General features: G+C 42.0%; 1 protein-coding gene across 2 annotated transcripts in view; it reads right to left on the minus strand.

The window, feature by feature from the left end:
* Positions 1-18190, minus strand: part of traf7 (TNF receptor-associated factor 7) — a 29084-nt gene extending 10894 nt beyond the window's left edge. Inside the window, exons 1-18 of one of the 2 annotated variants that reach the window (XM_049561055.1) lie at positions 18065-18190; positions 11820-11950; positions 11611-11668; positions 11380-11471; positions 9143-9259; positions 8711-8803; positions 8438-8471; positions 7667-7901; positions 7434-7568; positions 7155-7250; positions 6359-6480; positions 5283-5356; positions 5082-5130; positions 4593-4720; positions 2482-2564; positions 2331-2370; positions 2088-2204; positions 462-584 (exon numbers count right to left, since the gene is read on the minus strand). In XM_049561055.1, the coding sequence (XP_049417012.1) occupies positions 462-584; positions 2088-2204; positions 2331-2370; positions 2482-2564; positions 4593-4720; positions 5082-5130; positions 5283-5356; positions 6359-6480; positions 7155-7250; positions 7434-7568; positions 7667-7901; positions 8438-8471; positions 8711-8803; positions 9143-9259; positions 11380-11471; positions 11611-11662 (1590 nt within the window). In that variant the 5' untranslated portion in view covers positions 11663-11668; positions 11820-11950; positions 18065-18190. Of the gene's footprint in view, positions 1-461; positions 585-2087; positions 2205-2330; positions 2371-2481; positions 2565-4592; positions 4721-5081; positions 5131-5282; positions 5357-6358; positions 6481-7154; positions 7251-7433; positions 7569-7666; positions 7902-8437; positions 8472-8710; positions 8804-9142; positions 9260-11379; positions 11472-11610; positions 11672-11819; positions 11951-18064 lie in introns of both variants that reach the window. The other variant, XM_049561056.1, reaches the window with a different exon arrangement.
* Positions 18191-18886: the final 696 nt, after the last annotated feature.

Genomic DNA, 18886 nt, shown 5'->3' on the forward strand with positions numbered 1-18886 from the left:
CTATTTATAATTTGTATATATTTCTTCTTAGAATAAATAGAATTATTTATTAATTTACATTTCTTTTTATTACTATTTTTTATTTATTCTAATTAAGTCTTTATTTTACTTACTTTTTAAAATTCATTTATTCATTTTTGTCATTATCATATAATCTTCTTTATAAGTGAGCCGATATCACGATTACTTTCTCTCTTTCTCTCAGTGTATAGAGGTATTTGCATGACTTTTTATTAGTCCGAAACCTAAACTATAACACTTAACTACTGATTCATGAGTGCCCTGAAATATTGAATAAACAAAACTGCAGGGAACAACAGCTTCATGCACACTGCTGCAGCATGTGGAGAAATCCAAAACTTGACAGGCCTGCTGTGTCTGGTTATGGATGCTAAGCTTTGATGTAATGATCAGAGTATGAATAAACGTGTGTGTGTGTGTGTGTCCACCCCTCCACCTACCTTGATGGTCTGATAGGAGCCGCTGTACAGGTGGTTCTGGGAGGCCACCAGTGCTCTGACCCAGTGATTCAGACCCGTCAGCTCCTTCTTCAGCTTCAGCTCCGTACCCACGATGTCCCACACCTACACACACACACACACACACACACACGGGTGAACATACACAGAAAGGCCTCACTCATTTTCACAAAAAGATATTTAACAATGGATAAATGAAAATAGATAAAATATTTGTAGTAATGACGCCCTCACAAATTTAAATTTAAGACTATCTAATGACTTTTGAGGCCTAATTGTTGTAACACTGGATTTGGCACGTGACTTTCTTGCATTTTATTTTGTTACTATTTCATATGTCATGTACTTTGTCTTTTTAAAAGAAAATAGTTTGATCTGTTTCTCTGAGTAGCTCTAAGTGACCAAAGTAGATTCCTCCAGAGTGTAGCTCTGCTGTAGTTTAACTTTTTTCCAGTATGACGTAACTGGTGGCTTTCAAAGCTATGACTCCAATGTAGCTTCCCCAACACTATTAAATACTTTATACACACACACACACACACACACACACACACACACACACACTCAGAGAACACTGAGCCAAGCTGTGGTGAATAAGTTATAAAGTGAAGTGCCTGATGTCACTGAGCTGAAATAGAGAGAAGCTGGATGACGGGAGGAGGAGGAGTGAAGTTGGGTAAGAAAGGAAAGTCCCTGTGTAAAAGGACTGACATCACACACACACACACACACACACACACACACACACTTACAGAGCACCACAATCGTCCCATTCCCTTCTCTCCCTCACTTGTAACCATGGTAACAAAGACAAGGCTACAGCCGTTGCTCCTGACTGTCTGCCTCTCGACGCTGAGCAACATTTATACACTCATCTTCTGAGTCAAAACCTAAATGGTAACTTTTTCAACCTGGACTCTATTTTCTCGTGTTTTTGTTTCTAAGACGACTCAGAGACTCATGGGAACAATTATTTTTGAAACTGGTCCAGCATTGAGTAGAGCACTGCAGCCGGCAGCGGCAACACAAGCTGCAAACACTCGAGGAATTTATGCACCGTCAATTGTGTGTTTGTTTTTGTCACTGACAGGGTCAGATTGTTCTTCTTTGTGTCTGACAACATTATGGAAATGATCCCTACAGAGACAGACCTGTTTGCTAAAGAGTAAGATCCTTTTTGTTCAACCAGAAACAGCCACGAAATCAAACCCACCAGACTCCATTTAAATAAACAGTCATTTCATCACTGTGAAACACACTTTATTTAAAGCCGACAAAAACAACATAAAAATCAGAAAAGCTGCCTTGGTTCATCTTCTCACTGTTCCTACAATCTCCAACTGTGGTTTGGTTAAAATAAACCCTTAATTCACCCAGGCAGATGTGAGACTGTGCTGAATCTGTACACGCTAAAATGACCATTTATTTAAATGGAGGGTTTGGAAACAGTGATTTTGGGGCTGTTTCTGGTTAAACCAAGAGGACCTAAAAGGTCTATCTCTGTGGGGATCCTTTCCATAATGTTGCCAGATACTTTGTGATTAAAAAAATAATGATAATGATGAAACAAAAAATGCACTGTCTGATACATGATGAACATAGCTGTACCTTAATGGCCTTGAGGGAGCCGCTGAACAACATGTTGTGGGAGGAGACCAGCGTACAAACAGGGTTGTCATGAGCACGGATAGTATTGACTTTCTGCAGGGTCTGGATGTCCCACACCTACACAAGATGCACAGCAGCAAGGCACAAAACAGGAAATCAAAAACACAACTAGCATGTGGAAAGTATTCACACTGCATGAGTTTGCCGGTAAAAAGAGGAAGCAGGAAGGTGAGTGTCACTTACGATGATGGTGCAGTCTGCAGAGCCGCTGTACAGCCGGTTTCTACAGAGACAACAAATACCAACGAGTCATGCTTTGGGGGAAAGGCTGGTCATTTGCAGCTGATGTGTATCTGATGTGATCACAGCGTGTTGTTACAGTGCATTTTATTACCCTTGGATACAGAGCGCCAGGACGATGCCGTCATGACCCTCGAGGGTTTTCTGACACTTGTAGGTGGTGCAGGTGTCCCACACCTGAGGGGAAGACAGGAGACATATTAAAAATAGTTAACTGTTGTGCTGGTTTGCATCTTAAGGTCTTTTTTTTAGTTCACGTCCACTAAAGGTGTCTTCTCATTAGAGATGTCACAAGAAGCGATCAGTACAAAGCTGATGCCAAAATTATAAAACATGACGTACTCGTTTTCTTTGGTACCAAAGGGCCAGTACCTGATATGTCGACGGGGCAGCATATACGCCTAGAAGTGTGCTAGTTTGCTGTTAACTGCAAAAAAAGAACAAGAAGGAGAACGCCGACCAGCAAAACAGCAAAATATGGAAGAGAAGCAGCGATGGGAGCGCAGCATATTTACACTCTGCTACAAACATCATCAGCGTAATGAGGCGCTGAGTGACTATTCTGCACTGACCGCTGCACATTTGGAGCTTTTTTTCTGGCCACTGAGAGCTGAATGATGTTCAATTCTGGGGGAAAACACTGCGCTCGTCACAGCTTCGCGTACCACAGAAACCATCCGTGACATCTTATATGTACAAGAGGTGAACAACAACGATGGAGGAGAAATATCTTAATATACTTTGCACTATATATCAATATGTTTCCTTTAGGGCCCGACCGACAGGGATTTTTTGGGGCTGATGCCAATTCCGATATTATGGAATAAAAAAATCCGATAACCGATATATTGGCCGATTAAATTTTTACGTTTTTCAGTTTAAAAAAACGTGAAATACCTGCTTTTGAGGGCTTAAATATAGTTCAAACACTCGTTACAAAGATATAAACTGAAGGAAGAACATTTTACTATTTTCAAATACTTTTATTATCAGAAATTGTGTGGAACAAGCAGCATATGAACAATTTGAACACAAAATAAATCAAAAATATGATGTGCAAAAAGGCAGTAACCCTCTGGGAAATAAAATAATCATGCAAAGTCTACATGAATTAAGACATTCACATGTATGTTCACAGTACCAGTTATTATTGCCAATTTAACAGAGGTAGGTTATAGTGCAGAAAGTAACACAAGGACATCATTTCTAAGTAAAACACCATATTACCTGCATTTTATTAGTGATGAAAATATTGTTAACATCGGTGTCAATCGGCCAACTTCTGGCTGATTGCCGATTATTCTCTAATAGCTATAATCGGCCGGCCGATAAATCGGTCGGGCCCTAGTTTCCTTGCCTAGAAAATCTCATGAACACACACAGACTATTACTCAACATTTGAGGCTGATCATGTGGGATCAAAAATAAAAAATTTACATCTTTTTTTTTAATTTTTTTTTGGGATTCTTTTTGCCTTAAGTGGATGTGTAGATGACACACAGCAAAGGGCTGCATACTGGAAATGAACATGCTGCCGCGAGGCAAGGACAATGCAGCCATATATGGGATGCCCGCTCTACCCACCCAGCCACCAGGCGACCCAAAATTTGAATTAAGTTGAATCTAAATAAAGTTTATTTTTTATTTTTGAGGGGCTATTGCCTTTATTAGATAGGACAGTCTACGTATGAAAAGGTGAGATAGAGAGCCTTTGAATATGGAACACATGCTCTACCTACTAAGCCACTGGCTAGATAAAGTTTTTAATAAAGGAGTTTATGTTCAAGTATATGAGATTTATTGTTGTTGTTTTTGTTTTTTTGGACTGCGGTATTGTCTTGAGTATCTAGAATGGTGAAATTGAATCAACCACTAAATCCTGTATTGTGACATGACTCCTTCTAACTTTGTGTATCAGCATTAAAACAAATCTATAATTCCAGATTTCCAACACAAAACAGAGTTGTGGGTGGACGTTAGCAGAATCTATAAGGAGGTGGGTGAAGGCCGTGCTGAGGCCAAAAATAGCTCTGCTATGAGGTTGCTCTGGTGTAGGTGTGTTGCTACGGGCTCACAGGAGAACTTTGAGTAATACATCATGAGTTTGACGGCCCTGTGTAACTTCAACAACTAGCAACAAGACAATGAAAATGGGACGATGGATCTAAATGTCAGTCTTTCATTTCTTGTGTGTGTTTATGTTACCTTGATGGTCTTATCTGAGGATCCAGAGAAGAGGAGGTCTCCGGTGGAGTAGACACACAGACACCAAACTGGGCCCTGGTGGCCGACAAATGTCCCCTTGCACTTGAAGATCTGCTGAGGGTCGTACGCTACACACAGGAGGCACAGACACGGGTAAGACTGGATATGCATTTCTCACTGGAAGCTAAACAACAGAGTAGAATAACTGGAGCTGCAACAGGAGGATTATAAAGGTACAGAGAGGTAGATGAGGAAAGGAGGAAGGAAGAGACAGACAGCGAAGGTGAAGGAAGGTGAGGGAGAGGAGGAAGGAACGACCAGAGAAGAAAGTCAGAGCTAGATTTCAAGTCCACAAAGCTTTAAAGATGAAGTCATTCAAAACTTGTTCCAGCTCTCAGTGAGTGTTTATCAAACGTCTTCCTCCACTGAGAGAGATTAGGAATAATAAAGAGAAGACGGGTTTTAAAAGAAGGACAGATAGATACTTACAGCCCAGGATTCCCATGTTGAGCCTGGCATTGATGTGAGACAACTCATCCTGCAGAGAGACAGACAACAGATCAGGGGATTTGTTCTACAGCTTCTCTAACACACCGACTCAAATCCTTTTATTCTGCTTACCTGACTCAAACTTCACTCACACACTCTTCACTCTTTCTCTCTGTAAGGTACACACACACACACACTTACGTTAAGCATGGACGCATCTCTACGAAATTCCATCAGGTCCTCGCTCAGTTTACTCTGGTTCTCATCCAAAACATCTGAAACACACACATGGGCGATAACATTGAGTAAAAACACAGTGAGGACGCTGTGCTCGAGCAGGGTGGTCCATTAGGGTCATAAAACTTTCTGCAGTCAATATTTCCTGTCAATATTTATCCTTCAGCAGCTGGAAGGTCTGAAATCATGTTGCAGTGCAGGAGTGATGTGATGGAAACAGACAGTGAAATCCAGCTTTCTCTTCCCTGATAAAGATCCTCAAACTCTGTGATCAGGTGGTTGAGTTGGTGGCTAGCAGCTAACAGCGCTAAAAATGTGAACAGCACTGTTAGAGCCATTTCTAGCAAGTCTTAGTTTCCTATTATTTTTGAGTCACTTTAATGCATCACCTGACCTGGCATCTCAGGAACCTTTAATTAAAGGTAGGTGTGCTGAAGTGAATGGAGAGTAATAAACTCTCACAACGGCAGCAGTGCTGACAGAAGAGCAGAACCTCCTGCATTTCGTCGTCAGCACCCGTGTTAACGGGTTGCAGCAGCCACACTGCCGGGGTGAGCAGCGCTGCTCAGGTGCAACACGGCTGCTGCTAAGATATGGAACAACTAGAGAATAGGAAGCTCACCTTTTTTCGCCTCATACCACACGTGGGTTCAACAAAAATAGACAGTGAAATATGATTTGGGTGAGTATTCACTTTAAATTGCGGAAACACAGTGCTGATAGCAGCAGGCGGCAGCAGCAACACTGTCTGTATGAACACCAAATTGTGTTTGGTTGGAAAAAACTAAATGTAATACATCTTTGGCTGCTTTAGCTAACCACTGAAGTCACTGTCAACACCTGTGGTTTCACAGCAAAGCCCTGCCACTGCCTTCACACTGTAAAACACATGCAGAAGTGTCAAAGTGTCAGCAGTGACTTTATGGGTGTTAGTTCACCTGCGAATACCTTAAAATGTCCGTGATCATATTCTTAGCCCTGCCTTGTTTGGGTGAAGAAGCAGGTAAAACCAAAGAACTTCTTTCTTTACTGTATCTCACCAAATTTGAGCTCCAGGTTCTTCTCTAGCTGATCTAACTTCTCAGACAGTTTGCCCAACATGGAGCGCAGGAAAGCGATGTCTTGGTCCTTCTGGGCCAGAGTCAGCTGCATCTCATGGAACCTGCACAGGGTCAAAGGTCAGAGATTTCAAACAGAGACAGTGCTGACTTCATTATATTTAGGGAGTTTTATTTTGTTTAAAAAATAATTTAAATTGTCAAAAGTATGCTGAACACTTGGTAAACAGACAGAAACACAAAAGCCTGATTACTGTAGGGCACTCAACACATCCTTTTCAATTCATGCTTCAGTGAAAGCGTTTAAGTCGTCTCCATGGTTACTGGATCTTTTACGGTTTGAGTCTGTTTTTGTTGCACTGAGTGAAGCGTAATCTGCACGGTTGGTTCTTAAAAATCACACAAATATCCCGCTGTATATGAGTGTTTTAACTCATTACCACATATTTATTGATTGACGTGCAGGTTTGCATCGATGTGGGTTGAAAACTACTATCTCCAAGGCAACAATAGTAACACTACTAATCACTACTAACAAAATTTGATGGTTGCAACACATCAAAATTCTCCAGATGTGCCAGATGAAAGGAAAGCATCATGCAACACTTTTATCTTTTGATAACACGTCATTACTGTTGAGCAACACTCGTGAAAAGTGTCGAGCGCCCGACCATAAATCAGGCTTTGGCTCCTCAGACAAGGTTTTATCAAGTATTGAGTGTCTGTTACAGTCAGCAGCTCTACTTGTGAGTAATACAGTATGAATACGTTGGCTCACCTGTCATCAGTCTGCTGCAGAAACTCCTTCAGACCCTCAAACTTACACACCTCCAGGTGTGTTTCATACGTGTCCTGGTTACCGATGAATGTACAGCTGTCAGAGAGAAGAGCAGGGGAGTGTGAAAGTTCTTCATTGACAGATGAAACAAAACATGAACCAAATATAAAGAGTGATTGAAATTGAGCGAGAGATGGAGCACAGAGGACTCTTTTTATATCTTGTGTACTGGATAAGAAATGGAGATGTATTACAATAAGTGTGATTTTTAGGACTCACCCATATTTGGAGTGTGGACACTTGATGTGCTCACATTCTTTGAGGTGAGCCTCCAGGTTCATGGTGAGCAGCGGGGGGCAGGAGGGGTTGTTGGGGCAGCGGACAGGCCTGTAGTCACAGCTGGCCTCATGTTCTCTGCAGAGACGAGAAACAGAGTCTGTCAGTGTGACGAATCATTCACAGGGAAGCAGTGGAAATAAAACACCGTCTCTGTCCCGTTCTGTGCTCCTTACTTGCGTGTGGACAGTTTGATGGTGAACGGGCAGCCCAGTGGGTCGACCTCGTACGCTCCAGGTTTCCCGGCCACTGTGGCAGTGGGGGCCGCAGCCCCGCCTGCAGCTCCGCCTGCAGCGCTGGCTGTGGCCCTGCAGCCGTATTTACAGTGAATGAAGAGCTCTCCAATCTGCTCCGCCACCGCAATGTTGTTCACCACGACCGTTAGCTTAGCCGCATCCACTGGGCACTTGTCTGTGAGGAGAACAAACATCAATGTGAGGTTATAATTAACTCTGCTTTTAACTACAGCCACTGGCACGTTTAACCTCTTCAGCTCCACCCCTTCCTACCATAACACAATTTTTGTCTTTTTTAAGGGGAGCAGGGGATCTTTAGGGGGAGGTAGCAGGTCAACAGTACATGCCACATAGAAGTGGTTTACATCATCTGAAAGCTGGAATCCTGAGGATTAATTTGATGCAGTTCAGCACCATGCATCGGTTCTTTGGTCATAAATCTGTAATAAACATGTTTTGGTTCAGTGCCTATTCAAACTTTAAAAGTTTAGAGTGTAAAGGGGCGCAGAATATTATGATGTAAGTATATGATATGGTGGGTCGATACCATTTGTTTCACAGATTTGGTGCTAAATTGAAGCCTTTTTTTTTGTCTAGGTTCAGATGATATCTTCACTAGCTTTAAAACATAACAGCCTCTGAAAAACAGTAATAGCTGCCGGCGTCCCAGCAGAGTGGAAGAGGTTTAAAGGAACACATTATGAGTCTCACCTGAAGTCAAGGCACATCGTCTGCAGAAGGTGTGCTGAGGAAGGAGACAAAACAGGCACGGTAAAATGTTTATTCTTCTTCTTCAACAATTTAACACAATTGAGCATTCATAAAGCCCCACCACCCCTGGTTGACTTTTTATTTAAAAACTTTTTAAAAGATTATTGACAGGAAGAATGAGCAGAGTTTACAAAAAAAATCAGATGGCAGGCAAAGAGAAAGAGGAAGAGGGACAGATGGAGGAAAGGCCGGAGAGGAGAGAAGTAAACTCACCCCACACGTGGTGATGACGGGGTCCTTGAAGACGTTACAACACAGCTGGCAGCACAGTTTTACAGACGGCTGTTCAGCAAACACTTGGGGCTCCTGCACACACCGTTTGTGGTTTCAGTTTCAAAACTATCCATATTTTTACATGTTTAAAAGGAACAGTGTGTAAGGTTTAGGAAGTCTAGCAGTGAGGACTGCAGATAGTAACCAGCGGAAACATTTCATGGTTATGTAGATATAAACGTCTCATTCTAAGGTAAACACAACAAAACGATTCTTATTTCCAGGTTAGTACACACTAAAGAAAACATACTTATTATATTCTACTCCATTTCTGCCAATATTTTCCCTTAAATCTTACACACTAGACCTTTAAGTGTTTGTGAGCGTATGTTAGTTTGCTGATGTGGTGTGTGTTGGTGCTGGGTGTCGTACCGTGTCCTCCTCCTCTTCATGCAGAGAGAACGTGGAGCGCAGAGACATGTTGGACTCGGAATGGAGAGATCGGACTGAGATGGCTGAATCTGACCTCCGAGGAGTCCCAATAGGAGGCTGAGGGAGAGAAGAGGTCAGAGACTATTTATACATCTATAGTGCATCCAGGTGTGTGGGATTTCATCATCACTTTCCATTAGTCGACTTTTTGCATGTTTCTGATATGAATGTAATGATTAAATGATATATTTTGGTGGTTTGAGTTGAAGGTGTGAGAAAGAATAGTATCAGTAACATTGTTAACACTGTGCTACATTACAGAGAAATACAAACCATACTAATGAACCTTCATTAATAGGCCTATATTTTATCTCCAAGTGCACGTCACACACTGAGCGAGCCGCCTGTTAATGACGCTGTGGGCTAATGGGCATGTAGCTACTTCCATGTTTCAGATGATACGTCATGTTTGTAGTCGACCAATGAAGATGAGTTTACATATCACCTTGGGTTCGTCCTTCACCTTCTCAAAATGATCCCACACTTTGGATTTCCTGCCCGACATGTTATTAACTAGCCTGTGGAATAACCGCAGGTACCAGCCCTGGAGATTAACCTGACTGCTGAGCGTGGACTAGGGATGGGTCACGATTTTTGAATTTTGAATAGTCATTTTATTTTTGAAAAATCAATTTTTTAATGCGACTATTACTATTCGCCATCTTATTCCCCCCCCCCCTTTATTTGACATGCAATTCAGCTCCTAACCGCACGAGGGCAGTATAGGATTGCTACAGTGGTGTGAGATGGGCTACCAGCTAGTTTGATGCTCTTCTACAAACAGGAGAAACATGCAGAGACGATGTGAAAAATACATGCCGAGCAGTCACCGGTGCGCGGAGCGGTTGTAAAATCTGAGCTTTGTGTGCACAGGGCTTGCAGACGTCCACTTTGAGTCCGTGCGGACCTCCGTGGAGTCCGTTCCGCATACATTCCGCCCGAGTATGTTCGGGCCTTTAAAGATGAATGGATCTCTGTGTGCGTAATCTCTCAAGACAGATTCTGCAATTTACAGTCAGCAGCCCTGTGTGAAAGACGACTAGAGAGGGGGGAAGGGCAGGGCTTTGAGTTTGAACGATGCTGCGCTTTAGCCAATCACAATGGAGGGGGCGTGGCCGAGACGTGCAGGTGTCCCCAGGAAATGTGTACCTACAGAAACAGCAAGCTCCGCAGCCATAGCGACCGCTCCAGTAATGCCGTCTCGTCAACGTGAAAAACATAAATTTCCCAGTGGATGTCTGAGTTACAACATGATTGAGCTAACTGGAGTAGTTTAATGTCATATCTGACAACGGGAGGCTTTTAGCAGATGACGTCCTGATGTTGGCTTTGCTAACTGTCCCTGTCAGCTGCAGCCACTGATGCTTTCTAGACATCGTGATTTCCCAAAACTGAATAAATACCACACATAGCAACACAAAACTGCTTTGCTAGCTCAATCATGTTGTAACTAAGATATTCGCTGGAAAAAATATTTTATTCACGGACCATTTATTGAGTTATTACCTTATTTTTATAGTCTATGGTTATAGACAACGCTAACGGCTAACGTTAACAGCTAACGGTTAGCCCAGCTAATCTACGATAACCATATTAATTACGTGCACACAGAAATAGTAACGTTTGTTCAGTCATTGTGTTTATAGACTTTACAAACATCAGATTAGTCTACACGGTGATATAGTGATGTGAAAAATGTGAGATATAGCTAAACTCTGCTGGTTTTCTACCCGAAGTATTTGTAAACAACACGGCGATTCCCTGGGGACACCGGGGGGTGATTATTCGAAAAAATTGCCATGATTTTCGAATAATGTTTTTGCTTGTGCTGCCCATCCCTAGCGTGGACACTTCCTGTGTCTGTCCTTTCAAATTAAAGTCACACATGGTCCAGTCTTAAAGGTTTGGATTTATTTTGACAAGGCACAAGCTTTGTTTGTTCTTTTTGTGACTAAGCGACCCATGAAATCTTGCCAACTAATGACCTTTCCGGTCGACTAAAGTTTGGCCGATTATCAGGAAGCAGCACTAATGAAATTATTCTGCACTTTTAACCCGCTGATTTTAAAAACAATCAACTTCAAGCAGCTTTTTTCTAAATGTTGATGTCTTTGAGCCTTTGAACCCATTAGTCAGGGTGAACACAAACATAAAATGTAATGTGTGTGACAGAGTACCATTCCATCGTCATCATCCCGGGGAGAGTAGGTCAGAGTGCTGGAGGAGGAGGGAGTTCTCCTGTGCTGCTTGTAGGTGCTGGATCCTTCTGCTGAAAACATGAAGGCAAAATTCTCTCAACACAAGGCCAGAGTCTTGAAATACCTCGGTGATGTATCAAGCAAAGACAGAAGCAGTAATGCAGATCAAGAAGAGAGCATTTATAGAGGGTAATATTTCTTGTGTATCACCTTTAGCTCCAGCAGCTACAGCGGAGAAGGTCGGGCCAAAAGAAGCCTCCATCCTGCTCTGCTGTGAAGAGACAAGGGTTGGACGGAGAGATAAATTAACAAAGAGACTTATTTAAAACGAAAAGAGTGATTACAGCAGAAATACATCACATGAGTATAATCTGGGAATTTAATTAAATCTCTTTTCATGCCACACTTTTGTCTCTCACCCTGTTGCTGGAGTCTGCTGAAGGGCTGTGGCTGCTGCTCCGGAGTATCGGTTATAGTGATGCGTCTCACCACTGCTCATAACCAAGAGTACACTCTAATGCACAATTAGCAGTTAACTGGATTGCTAGGCCTGGAGACAGGACAGAGGACAAGGAGGGGTGCAGAGAGGTGAAGAGAAACAGGGGACATCAGTGAGGAAGAGTGTGGTATGTTGTGATACCCAATAATACTAAGCCTGATGATGTCTGAGCAGCAGGAGCCTGGCTGGAGGCAGGAGATACATAATGCTCGCCATAAGTTGGCTTTATGTTTTAAAAGAGACAGAGGAAAAACACACACCCACACTTGGCCTGAGAAATGTTGGTGACTGCCAGTGGCTCCAGCGAAGCTTAAACAAGGTTCCTACAGCTTAAGGCGCGTTGGATTTAAGACTTTAAGACACTAAATGGAACTCAACATTATGAACCGACATTGGTTACTCAGAGTTAAAGACCGTTTTGCCCAGTTGAACAGAAGTGGGAAATACCTGCTGTTTGTTGGCAAGTTTTTTTGGGCAATTTTGTATTTCTCACTCCGCACATTTGATTCCATTGCCTTAATCATGCTGAGTTTGAAAAACTTTTTGAATGAAACACAACCAGCCTCATGTACACTGCCCTGTAGCAGTTTCAGCAAAACTCGTGGTGAAATAGTCCTTTTAATTTGAATCTGCACTCCCATGTCATCTAGTGTCGTGAATCCCAACCTTTTTAATGTCAAGGACCCTTAAATTGACATTAGGTCATGGACCCCTGTTTGATCCCTTCAGGGACCTCCATGTGAAAAGGGTCTGGTTATAAGATATGCTTGAGACATTAATTCTACAGTTGTCAACTACAGATGACGAGATAGATAACCATGGAGAAAGTAGGACTGTCCTGATGACCAGTTTAGGACATCGAAGCTACAGTGAGAAATATCTGTGATTAACTATGGCTGAACCCAAATGTTTGGACTTCTTCGCCCCTGCAGACTCACAGACTTTGCAGGCGCATTCCTAGGAAGTCTGGGAGTGCTGAGGACTGTCCAAATCCACAATTCATCCAGTCCACAAGGGACCTGAAGTGGACTTTCTGCAGACTTCCAGAGAATCCAAGTGGGGTGCAGACTTCAGCAGAATACACTGATTAATAACCTGACATAGTGGTTTTTTCAATTGCTGAAAAAAACCAAATGAAGGTGTAAAATAGTTATTGATAGTTAGGCCTATTAAGATGCTACTTGAATAGTGAAATAGTTTTCAACCACATCTTCACAACTGAAGTCTGCGAGGGCTCAGTCTGCAGGTCCAGAGGGTGGACATTTGGATTCAGCCTCAAGCTTCACAAGTAGGGTGGGGCTAATGAGAGACAAGAGGATATTTTTTGGAAACAGCAATTTTCAGTCAATGCACTAAAACACATATGACAACAGGGCTCCAGACTGCACCTAATTGGTCGCATTTTGCGACCTTTTTTGGAGGCCGTGCGACATAGTTTTATAACTAGGAGCACCAGCGCGACTTACAAATCCACCCCATCCCCCTTTTTCTTTCTTTTTTTTTATAATTGCATTTCATGGAGGAGTGGAAGCGAGCAGGTGCCAGTAACCATAGCAACGTGCAGCAGTTTTAGTACGTGTGCACTGTGCGCGGGGTTAGACAGTGAGGAGTCACAGAGCCGGTGTCGAGTAGAAAGTGCTGTGTCGTTTGACCATAAAGTGACGGTATGAAACGAGCTCTAGATTCGTTTTTCACGAGCAAAAATAATCCAGAAACTCCTGTCGGTCCTGTGCCAGTTTCCCAAACCTCCGACGACGATAGTTCAGAGGACGAGTCAGCAGGTGATGTCGCAGCACCGAAAAAGCCAAAGCCCCATCACTTCCGACAAGAATGGCTCACTGAATTTACGTGGTTGAGATACTGTAAAGAAAAGAAAGTGACGTCCTGCATGTACTGCTCTCAGTGCGGTCTGAAATTTGCGGGGAAAACTAAATTCACCGACTCTACCACACACTTCAAACATGAAACGCTGGTTAAGCACAACAACAGCATCAGGCATAAATTATGCAGGGACAGATGCAATGACGGAGCAAAAGTGCCGCTGCACACATCATTTAAGAGGCAGGCAAGTAAAAATAGGTCTGCAGAAGAGGCTGAAATGACAATGAAATTCATTCAATTCAAATGAAATATTTGTTTACTTGTTTTGTTGTGGTCGTGCTGTATTGACAGTAAGTTACAAGTTACTGACCACATACTTAATGTTTACATTTGTTAATTTATTATTTGGTGCCTCTGTTGAAGGAAGCCCTTTAATGTTTTCTTAAGCACTAGCCTGCTGCACTTTATTACTGTTTCATTTGAAATAAAGCAGTACATTGCTATTACTGTAAATTGGCTGTGTTTATTGCTAAATTATCAGTAATGCAGTTAATATAGACAAAATTATGAATATGTTGTGTCGATATAGATAGTGCTCCTAAATTTTGTGCTGGTGCTCCTAAAATTTTCAGTAAGGAGCACTGGTGCTCCTAGTGGAAAAAGTTAGTCTGGTGCCCTGGACAATAAGCCAGTTTGTTAGCACGCAGGTCGCAGTAGCATTAGCCATAATAGCTAGAAAAAGAATAATTTGCAGGATGGCTGAGCTGTTACTTACAATTTACAGGTGGTCTGTCAACCTGGTTGTAAATTTGCGAGATGCAAGTTTTCACACTTGGCTTTTTGGGCATCATATTTATAAATTTTTAAAACTATTTTAGACTCCTGACTTTCTCGACATCTTGCTAGCGAATCTGTAACATGTGGTCAAACTGTCATAATCACGTCACTAGGCCTATCACTAAGTTTAACTGTCCTTGTCTGAAAATAACTAATAGCCTAATTAATGTTGACACATAATTATTACTAATTCTTCATTTGTGGACTATTTGTGATTTCTGGGGTAATGGTATAGAAAAACAAAACACCTGGGGGTCCCCAGACCTCTGGATGAGAACCACTAGTACAGGCTACAGTGACAGGTAGCTTGCAAACAGTGACTCTTCTGCTCTGAGCAGCCCGGCAGGAAACAAAATATAAGTGTTGGTGGTTCTGCTCTACTGATCCGGTGACATTCATGTGAGAGGCATTCGTCGAATTATTCAAGAAAATTAATGTTACAAGTTAAGGACTTATTTTTAGATTAGTTAATTCAATGTATTTTAAGGCTTTTTAAGGATCTGCAGGAACCCTGTTAAAGCCACTGAAGATGAGGGGGTAGTGCAGTTAGATATAAGTGCATCATGGAACTTGTACAGTGGACTTACTGTTGTTGAATCGATGTTTGACCTATTTTACTGCCTCAAGCACAACAACACAAACAAACACAATAAATTCACTTCAGTCTGCCAACAACAACAGACTGTTTTTTGACAAAGACTGTTCAATTGGATTGTTTCATAGACCGTAAAATAAGACTCAAAGCACGTATTTAATCTGCAGTGGCTGAATACAGGAAGTTCAAAGTTCCGTCAGTTATTAATTTACCAGGCAGAAACTAATATGTTTATTAGAACTGGGCAATATATCCATCAAATACTGATGTTGTGATAAGAGTAAGTTCTGTCTGTTCCAGATATTTCACAAGTATTTTGTCAATGGATATTTTCATATCGATATCATATCTGTGTTCTGAGGTAGGTTTGTTCAACTTGACAGTTTCCTACAGTTATTAAAGATGAAACAGAAATGCACGTGACATATTTACATATTTACTAATACAAGCAGAACTCAATACACAAATTTAGCAGAAAAAAAATCAAAAGAGGAAGTTCAACTCTGCAGACGTGACTGGGTTTCTACCTTAATAATAATTTCAGTACTTTCTCAGGTTTTTCAGGTTTTTTTGTCCAAGTGACTAAAAAGAAGAACAGTTTTTAAAGTTGATCTAGTATTGAGCGAAATCGTAGCAGCCAGCTGCGGCAAAACAGGCTGCGATATAGCATTAATGGTAAATTGCATACTGTGAATTTACATTCAATGAAAGTGTATTTGTTTTTACAGATATGCCGATATATAACAACTAATTTGGCAGATAGCTGATGTCGATATATCCACTTTAGTCTCCCAGAGATCATTAAGTCTCTTCTGTAGTGGAGTTTTCTCGGTATGTAATATTTATTCATTGTGCAAATTAAGAAAAAACATGTTGGTAGATTCCGAAAGTTCATTTCAAAGCCAGTATTGGTCGCGACTGATAATGTGCAGATATTATCGTGCATCTCTACCACTGATAGCTTATTTTTCACCAACATGGAACTAACTTTGAGCACCTAACTGAGCACCTAACTTTGAACCATTAAGAGCATTTCAACCCAAAATAAAGTGGAACCCAAAAAGTTGGTTGTCAACTGGAACCAACAAATGGCAGGTTGTACTTGACCTGATGTGCGAACTGTGATGACATCAGTGGGTGTGTCATGTTCTACAGGTTGGAAAGAGAGGATGGAGAAGGTGTGAGAAATCGTCAGAGAAAAGGAGCATCGTGGTCTGAGAGGCTACAGTTGACATTCAGGCTAAAAACACGGTGTAAATGGCATCTTTTTGGGTCAAATTTGAATGCCACAGCTTACATACACTTGGATTACACTGCTTGAGCAGTATGGAGACATTTTGTGTTTCTTTTTTCACATTTTAAAACTGGTCACCGTTGACTTCAATTGTACTGGATTTGGCTGCATCGCTGTTTTCCACTGAAACACCTGGAGTGTTTGTGAACTGGAGATCCCCACATCAGCACAGGGGTGAGTGAATGCTGAGTGAGTTGCGATTTTTGGGTGAACTATCACTTTACGTATTATTCATCCTGGACCCTATTTTCCAATGCTTTTGTATTTGTGACTAATTGAGACAGTCATTTTTGAAACTGGTCATGCATTGAGGAGAGTGCTGCAGCTGTCAGCGGCGTAATAGGCTGCACTGTAACCACTGGGGACATGTTCATCCACTAGAAGTGTTTGTTTTTGCCACTGACAGGCTCAGATTGTTATTCTGAATGTGTCTGACAACATTATGGAAAGCATCTCTGCAGAGATGGACTTTTTTTTAAACATTAAGTTCCTTTTTCGTGAATATGAATGAACATCAGATAAGATATAATTTATTGATCCCCCACAGGGGAAATTCAAAATGGCTGCAGTGTGAGAGGCAACAGTTGACATTTAGGCTAAAAACATAGTGTAAAAGACATCTTTTTGGGTCAAATTTAAATGTCACAGTTCATGGACAACTGGATTACACCATCGGTCATGGTGGTCATTGTTCACTACAACTGTACAGGATTTTGCTGCAACGCTGTTTTCCACTGAAACACCTGGAGTGTTTTGTGGGGTGAGTAGATATTGAGTCAAATGTCATTTGTGGGTGAACTATCTCTTTAAGTTACCTTTTGAATCCTAAGTTTGTACAGATGTATGTATGCACTGATGATTTTTGTCCCTGAGGCAGCAGGGAAAACACGTAACAGCTGTGTGCCTGAAGGCAGCACTGACCCCGAGTCTTATCAACAACTTAATGAGGGAGAACTGTAGAAAGTGACCAGCATCTGCAACCCGTCAGACACACACAGGGGAAGGCTGAGAGGCAGCGAGGGAGGGAGCAACATGGAGACAAAGGGAAGAGGGAGAAGTGACAGCCAAAAAGCAGTGACCCGGACAACTAGATCCTGATGTGAACAGAAAGGTATGCGGACTGTCAGCTCATATGCTAATAGCTTACAGAAATCTGCCAGTGAGCCCATCCAAACCATCCAACCAGCGTCACTGTCTCTTTTCAGCAGCCAGCAGCTTCCCGTAAACAGCAGCCTCGACACGGAGCAGGGGGGCGGAACACAGACGCACCAAAAGTTCAACACTGGCAGCTAACTAGCTAAATGCTAAAACACCGAATACACGAGAGTAACAGTTCAACGCGAGGCAGCCTCTGTAAACGACAGCCCACGGAGCACTTAATCATCACCCGTCATCTTTTCACCAACCGTTTAAAACTGCGATAATTAGCTAGCTAAAGTGGCTCCTCTGCTAGCTTAACTTAGCTAATGTTACATTTTCTGTTAGCAATCACTGCCGCTAACCGCCTCCGACAAACTCCGCTAACCGGAAGCGGGAAATCTGCGTCTTTTTTTTTTTTTTTTTTAGCAAGAACACGAATTATTTAACAACATATTTTGGTTTTAGTTTGTGGACTCACCATTTTTCTGTAACGCAGCTCCAAGTCTGCAGACGAATTCCTAAATCTTCCTCTCTCTCTCTCTCTGCCTTGCATACACACAGCTTCAACGCCGCGGTGTGTTCTGGGAAACGTAGTAGAGAGCGTACAACCGCCTCTGTGATGACTACCCTGTATTCGCTGCTATATGACTACGCCTCCCACAATGCACTGCGCGGACGTGCCATTGGACTCGGTGCTGTCAGTAAATTCCGCAAACCAACTGCAAAGCGCGCTATTCCCAAATTCATCCACACTGGCTCCGGTTCTGCGCCGTTATTGGTTCCCGCAGACACCGAGCCATCATGCGACAGCCACCATCACGTTTTCTGGTGGATGCACGTGCACGGTGGTGTGATGAGGAGAGCAGCATCACAGAGAGGCTGCAGAGCACTGAGCCATGCATGGTGCAAAGACAGCATTGACATACAGTGAGGGACATGATGAACACGTTATGACTCGCTACAGGAAGGTGATTAACACATGTATTGATAATTCTCTTAGTTATTAACCCACCTATACAGTTACATTTCTTCTTCTCTCTCTATATATAGACATTGTGTGATATATTCTGGCAAAAATTATTTTTTATTTCTTATTCATCATTCTGTTTGCTTTTATATATAAGAGCAACAGTAACACATCCCAGCCCCCCCCTGGGAGCAACAACATATTTCTGATTTTGATTCTGATATATAAACACATAAGATGTAATAATAACAACAATACTCATAATAATGTATCTCATTTATATTCTAACAATTTTGCTGTCTGTGTTGTCACCTTTTCAGGATATGCACTCTT

Source organism: Epinephelus fuscoguttatus, linkage group LG19 (assembly GCF_011397635.1).
Source record: "Epinephelus fuscoguttatus linkage group LG19, E.fuscoguttatus.final_Chr_v1".
Classification (NCBI taxonomy): Eukaryota; Metazoa; Chordata; class Actinopteri; order Perciformes; family Serranidae; genus Epinephelus; species Epinephelus fuscoguttatus.